Source organism: Cebidichthys violaceus, unplaced genomic scaffold, assembly GCF_023349555.1.
Source record: "Cebidichthys violaceus isolate CVI_PGR_0920_01 unplaced genomic scaffold, fCebVio1.0.p SCAF_11, whole genome shotgun sequence".
Lineage (NCBI taxonomy): Eukaryota > Metazoa > Chordata > Actinopteri > Perciformes > Stichaeidae > Cebidichthys > Cebidichthys violaceus.
In genome coordinates, this window is record NW_027176274.1 from 8,021,103 (window position 1) to 8,028,750 (window position 7,648).

The following is a 7,648-nucleotide window of genomic DNA, read 5'->3' on the forward strand; positions in this document are numbered from 1 at the left end:
GCCCGTACTGTGAGGAGACAATTAATTGCTTTGTTTTTCCTATTATATCCTATGTCCTCTCCATCGACCTTTTTCAGGGACAGGCATTCTCAATTAAGTAATTATCTTTTCCTAGTAAACCAATGCAGATTAAGGATTGCAATTCCACTCTAAAACCAGACAACTACATAACTAGAGGTTACGGACAGATACAATCACACCAATGATTCATTCAGGGGTTGAGTTGGTGAAGGGCCGGTAGAGATGCAGGCATTGTACTGGAGTGTCACGGTGAAGAGGGAGCCATTATTACCAGCACCACTTTCCAACCTTCACCGATGGCCAACAGCTTCTGTACACAACAGAAAGAATCAGATCTAAATAAACCTCACCTGTAGAAACGTATCGAGGGGTCTGGACATCTAGATGGATCAGAGATGAGTAGCTCAAAGGAGTCCAATGAGGTGGGGGGGGGGGGGGGGGGGGGGGGGGGGGTTTGGGGGGGGGGGGGGGGGGGGGGGATCTGGTAAGATGCCTTCTGAACTCAAGTCCAACTGGGCGGAAAACCCGGGACAGACCAAAAACAGCCAGTGCAAATAATGGTTTGAACTGTACAGTATACAGGGTTCACTCACATTTTTACCAATACATTTCCAAGATGTGTCCATGCCTTTGAAGTTATTTTTCATGACCATACATTCTCTCAAAATGTGTTTATTTATTTTTCCAAAACTTCCCCAGGCCTAGAAATGAACTATTTTCAAATGCCAGGTGTGTGTATATATATATATATATATATATATAAAAAGATCGTTCAGACCGGGGTTTGAGAGTTCGACACAGGGAGGAGACGGAAGGCTGTGATGCAGTCGATGATCCAGCTGGAGGGAGCTGACCACACCTTGCCTCTCCTCGCTACCGCCGGCTTGTGAGGGCTCTGGGGGTCAAAGATGACGTACTGGGTGCAGAGGGCCTGGTCAGAGCCCGGCAGCGCGTGGTAGGCAGCGGCACTCAGGGTTTGCGTTACGTCGCTGTCAGGCTTGGGCTGCCGGCTCAGGAGCTGACCTCCTCCTTCCCGGAGCAGCTTGATGAGCTCGTCTTTGGAAGGCGCCTTAAAGGAGCCGAGGAGGAAGAAGAAACAGCCATCGAAGAGCGGCGGGAGCTACGAAAGATGACGCATTAGAGAAAACAAATTCAAGCATTAGTAGAAAATTCAAATGAAATCAAAAGACAGAAAAAAAAAAAGCTCAGTCCTTGTGAGAACAGTGGCAAAAGGATTAAAAGTCACCCCATTTTGTTCATCATAAAGTTAAATGCTGAATCACTTCTTGCCAATAAATCTAGGCTCTCATATTACCAAGCGTCTGTGTGGATGCTTTGTACTTACTTCTTTGCGGCAGAGCCAGGAGACTTTTTTTTATCAGCACCACTTAGCATTGCTGTTTAAAGCAGCAGTGAATTAGGCCACTGGAGACTGTTCTATTCACAGCATCAATGAACTCAAACTGTTTTGGGCGTAAACTGGCTCCCTCAAGAGTTTCTAGTAAGAACATTCTTTGACTGCACTTTGGTTGGATCTCACTTTTGCTTGCAAACGCGTGTGTGCTTGTGTGTGCTTAACTTCTGATGAAGATTGACGGACATTTTATTCTTTACAAGAAGGAAGCAACTAGAAGAAACCTACAATGGGGTTATCGGTGTTTACAATCATGGCCATCATTACAATGAAGCTTGTACTAGTCTGCTCCTTAAGCCTAAGTGCTGACATCTTAAAAAGGTATTCGCTCATAACTTAGTGTATATGAACAACGCCTAAATGCGATAAAGAAATATTCACTACCTTTTGACTTTTTCCTATTTCATTGTTTTACTACAGTGAATCCCAATGGGTGGAATTTGACATTAATCAACAGAAAAAGAACAATGTCACATTGTAATAAAAAGTCTACAAATCTATCTAAACTAAGTACGCTAGGTTTAAAAAACTAAATAATTGACAGCGACATTATTCACCACCTCCAATATTTAGTAGAGGCACCTTGAGCAGAAAGCAGATCCTTGAGTGTGTGTCAACAGGTCTGTATCAGTCATCCAGTCTCCATTGTTTTTGTAAGATGACAAAAACTCTGTCAAGTTCCATTGGGACTGGTGAGGGAGCCGAGATGTCCTGCCACAAATTCTCCTTTGGACTGATGTCATGACTGTGACTTGGCCACTGCTGGACATTTATGTTGTTGATCTTTTTTTTGGAGAAACTCTTGTGTAGCTTTAGCTTTGTTTGGAGTTGCTGTTTTTGTGGAAAAATAAATCCGCTCCCAAATCACAGTTCTCTTATAGACTGCAGCGAGTTTCCCTCAAGGATGTTGCTGCATTCACTCTACTCTCCACCCTCACAAACATTACAAGGCCTGCTGCAAAGAAGCATCCCCACAACATCCTCCTGCTACGGCTTTGAGGTGGGGATGGTGTGTTTCTGCTGGTGTTTGGAGAACACCAAACAAACAGTCTAAAACCCAGCCTTACCCCATCGGTACCTCTCAGTATGTCCTTCTGCATGCGTTTGTCCAACCAAATATATATATGGTGGCATGTTATACATTTTTTATTTGTACAATAAATGCATTATGATCAACTTTAAAACATTTTAAGCATTGTGTTTCTCTTGATAAGCATTAAAGAAGCTAAACTACACAGTTTTAAAATGTGAAAAAGTCAAAGTCAGTACTTTTAATGGCACTATGATGCTGAAATATGTATTTTTTCTAGGACATCTAGAGTCATCTAGTTCATGTGTTTGTATGCATGTTTCTCATTTACCAGGCTACATCTGTTGATACGACTGCGCTGGGGGCCTTCTCCCGCCTCGTGCTCAGTTTCGGGCATCCACTCGCCTGTATGCAGACATGCCTCCACCCCTGACATCAAAGAGAGAGAGAAGGAAATTAAAGCTACCGCTAATTATGTTGACTTGAAAGAGTGTGACAAGGGAGGATGACAAAGCTCATGTCTGTTTTAGCACACATTGGAAGATTTCAAGTATTGGCAAAGCAGCGGTTGTTGACGGAGAAAGATGCCCACAGCATGATGGAGTTAATGATGCAACCCTTGCTTTAAGCTTCATCTCTCCATCTCTTGAGGTCTTATGGAGTCAAATTAGAACAATGTGACAGCTAGCGTCCCGGCAATTTCTTTTGTTAGAGAAGAATCTTTTGTTCTAAATCTTTAAAAAAAAAAAAAAAAAAAAAAAAACACATCTTAAAAGAAGAAAAAGTTTTATAAAAAAAAATAAATAAATACAGGCAGATACAGAAGCAACACATTTTAATGACCCCTCACTGTGACAGATAAAAATAAATGCTTCTGAACATGACAGATCACAAGGCCGCTGTTCCTCCGTTAACGTTACATTATGGAGTATCATATGCTTGGGGTATTTTATAAAATGAAATTTAAAAAAAATGAAAAAGTTGCACATAAATTATAAAAGGATGTATGTGAAATACATCTGAACATAAGTCTTGGCTTGACTAACTATTTATATTGTGAACGTGCAGAGATGCAAACAGCACCACAGGCCTCGTACACATCTGCAAAGCATCTGCATTTTGCATCAACCAAACAACGTTAAGATTCATATCAACTCCAGCTGCAGTTTAGTGCTCTTCACGGTTGCTTTTAGCTGCAAGACATAGCAGCATGAACAGATTAGTATAAATTTGAGTGTGTGTGTAAACCTTGTCACAATACAGCAACGGTTGATGACACGGCAAATTACACACATACAGTACATACATACACACACACACACACACACACACACACACACACACACACACACACACACACACACACACACACACACACACACACACACACACACACACACACACACACACACACAGTCACTGGAGCATGGGGTGGGGTGTAATTACGCCTGTTCATCCCCCTTAATTACAGCTTTCATTTGCAGGGACCCTGCCAGAGACGAGGGGGGATACTGGGGTTAAACGCTGCGGACGATGGCGCTTAGGGCTGAAAACAATTAGCATATTTGCTAATTACGTTCACGAAGACTGAATGCAGAAAATGTCTCAAACCCCTTCCTTCCTTCCTGAGTCGGTGAATGAGTGAACAGCCAGATGAAACCACTTCCTTCATAAACTATGAGACCAACTGGAGCGGAGGTTGTCCTTTCATTCTGAGGACAACAGCTGGATACTAAAGTTTGACTGATGTGAGACTCTGAAGGCCCACACTGACATCTTACGATGGAGACGGGGTACAATAGCTCATTCTTAGTCAGTATCCTAAAAACCAGCCACTGTATTCAGACGTGCACAGGTGGCGTAGCAGCAAAACACCGGCCAATAGTCGAGTCCCCAATTCAACCCCTAATAGTGCTGCCTCCGGCGGGGCCGTGTGTCTAATGGGGCCGGTGACCGAGTGAAGCCTCTCACTGGCAGCCGAGGAGAAGCAGCTGAAACTTGTGTGTAAAAAGGGAGGAAGCACATGGGTGCACACATCCTCCCCGGGCCAACAGTGGGAGTAGCAGTGACATGAACCAAAGTGCAGTGAAATTAACCGTCACAAATTGGAAAATAAATGGAAGAGAGGACGGAATTATTATTATTATTTTATTTTTTCAAATGGAACAGCTCAGCATGTTTTCAACACACTTTATTTTTGCTTTCTTTCAAAGAGTGAAATAAGAACATCAATCTCACACTTCGTGTCTGTGCGTTAAGTGCTTTGCAGCATCTCCAGCTATAGATCAGGGTGGCCAGATACGCCTGATAGCTCTAGCATAGTATAGTATTTAAATATTTAAATAGTACTTAGCTACCCCTGAAGCCATGAAGTGTCCCTTTTTACATGTTTGCTTATGTACACGTTCCACAAATGAGATGCATGTTTATTAGTGAGCTTTTAATGTATTAGTTTGGTCATAACTTCACTATATCTTTACATCGCAAATCGTTCTTTGCTGCTATATTATTGCTCTTAATCTGGAATTTTGACAAATTGAAGTCATAGTTGTCATAGGATTCAAACCATTGTTTGATGAAAGCTTAGGTAACACTTTTAGCTGGACTGGAGCCCTGTTAAGCAGAATGAAGTTGATTTTCATGATAGTGTTTCGAAACACTGAGGCTTCTTTTCGAAGGAAAACGTGTTGCAATGAAATGTAAGACCGATAAAGAGGTTAGCACGGGCTTGGTCTTGTTGACAGCGATAGCACATGAAAGTAGGTGACAGTGAGAACTCAGCTGCACACATGCAGAACAAGGACAGAGTCAGATAAGATACCGAAGTGATTGTCATGAGGGAGACAAGCTGTGTCAAGTGCTCAGCCTGCGTGGAGAAAAGAGAAGGGGACGGGCTGAATGTGGTCCAAAACACACAAAGTCTTCTTCAGTGACACCAGCACACACCTAAACAGACACATTCAAACTCAAAAACACACACACACACACGCACACGCACACGCACACGCACACGCACACGCACACACAGTGAAGCGATGCTACTGATGGACACACCAGTTAAGGGAACACCAAGGTGCCAGTCTCTTTGACAGAAAGTCTCTTTTTACTTCCCTAAAGCCGTCTTTCTCTAAATATCTGCTTGTTGACTCGCTTCAAGGGTGCCAGGGAGACTGACGGGGGAATAGCAACATTTTTGCAAAGTATTCATCTTGGTATGAATCATACAAGAAAAGAAAGTCGGTCATCTTTTCATCTCTAGTAATACTGAAGTCTTGAGGAGCACAAACCCAGGACATTCCAATGTTTTGCAGAAATAAAAAAAGTATTGCATTTAGTTCTTCCAAACGCAGAGCTCGATATCGCCTGGGTTAGATTGGCGAGTAAAAATCTTTGGGGGATTCAGAGAAGAACACAAACCCCATAAAATGACTCCAAACTGATTGTGCAGCACAACACATTTGTTCTGCACTGTAGCTCAAGTGTCCAATATCAGATTCCTATATGTTTCCCTTCATACTGTATTCTATACCAAGAGTCACCTTACTGCAGCAAACATATCTTCAAGTGCAGATGGAAATGGTCAGAGTACCCTTGAATGACTGTTAACTGAATACAAAGCACTCCATACTCACAGCTGAATTTGACAACCCAGCAGCCAGCAAGAAGACCGAGGAGGGTGGAGATGGTGGTGCGCATGTGTCCTTCTGGCAACACAACATGGCTCACTGGAGAAAGACACAAACAAACAAAAGCCAAATTGAAAAAAGGTACAAATGAGTTGTGTTACATATATTACAAACAGCTGCTGCCTGTTGCTGTACTCCTGTGCATGCATGCATGTAACTAGATAGCTCTAGTGCTACAAGATAATACAGTTATTATGTAGTTGAAAATGTTTATTATACCTTTATTTCACAATTTGGATACTGTATTTTAGACATTGGCCCAGGTTATGTTCTGTACCTCGAGAGGAAAACTTCTTTCTGGGCATTTCTGGAAATAAAAGACATCCTAGTGCTACTTCCCAGCACATGTGGAGAAATAAAGTTCTTGCAGTGTATGCTAACATTTGTTCAGCTGAGGATGCCGGGAATGATGTTTTGAAGGAACTTCAGAAACCAAAAATGTAGATAGATAAAGATAGCAAAGACATCACAATTCATCCTGAGGGGGACATGAATGTATCTCTCAATAGTACATTATTAAGTGTTCAACTGGGGTGCACAATATCAGAGATTAGAGACATCACAATTCTACTTGAACCAACCCGTCTACGGGGGGGAATTTCCAATTTGAGTTCAATCCCAACCTGTCAAACTGTTCATGGCAACACAACAGAAGGCCATTGCTACAGCTTATTTCATTAAATGCTTTAGATGATAATTATAAGTTAATTAAAAATTTGAATAAATTGCCTCTTCATTTAAAGTGAAGTACAAAATGAGCATAATTATATCTCCAGGGCGAAACCTTCTTATATTGCTTATTGAATGTGCATTTGCAGGCTCAAGGTTAAAATGGAAAAAAAAAAAACATTCTCTGAAAGCACCAACTTTAACCCCTCCGGTCAGAGGTGGGAGAGTTGTGAGAAACACTTCTGTTTCTCATTTGTGCTTATTCATCACCCCGACAGTACCGCCAATCGTTTTATGAGGAATGATTTCAATTACTTTTTTCTCTCTCCGTTGTACTCCTGAGCCATTACTATGCAACGCTGAAGGAGCTGTTGTACGGCAATGATGTATACAGCTTTAAAAGCACTTGTTAGTTACCGCTGAACCTTCATGAGTGATAATGCTCAAGCATCTACTTGTGGCTTTTACATTACAGAGGGATGTCTGCAAAGGTAGTAAAGCCTGTGAAGCTTGGCTGTGTAGGAAAAGGGCCATCCAGATAGAAACCCCATCTCTGTGGTGGTGAATGTACTGTACATAATCTTCATAACAAAAACACTACGAGTGCTTGAGCCTTCAGTTTACCCATCTCATACATCTTTCAGTTAAACAGGGCATCCAAATCATGGTTGATTACTTACCAGCCATGGTCCCAATGTACCAGCAGTTGGCTGATAACCGCTGTTGATTTGCAGTGTTGCTGAGAGCCCATGTGTCTCAAACAACAACATTAAAAAGCACTCGTAGGCGAACGGTATTCTAATGGGCTTCGCCTGGAACATTGAGGAA

At 42.1% G+C, this 7,648-nt stretch overlaps 1 protein-coding gene across 1 annotated transcript in view; it reads right to left on the minus strand.

Moving 5' to 3' along the window:
- Positions 1–61: 61 nt before the first annotated feature.
- The window catches only part of bard1 (BRCA1 associated RING domain 1), an 18,887-nt gene continuing 11,300 nt past the window's right edge, over positions 62–7,648 (minus strand). Inside the window, exons 9-12 of the mRNA XM_068702754.1 lie at positions 6,098–6,190; positions 2,797–2,894; positions 800–1,141; positions 62–331 (exon numbers count right to left, since the gene is read on the minus strand). Of these exons, the coding sequence (XP_068558855.1) occupies positions 266–331; positions 800–1,141; positions 2,797–2,894; positions 6,098–6,190 (599 nt within the window). The 3' untranslated portion in view covers positions 62–265. The remainder of the gene's footprint in view (positions 332–799; positions 1,142–2,796; positions 2,895–6,097; positions 6,191–7,648) is intronic.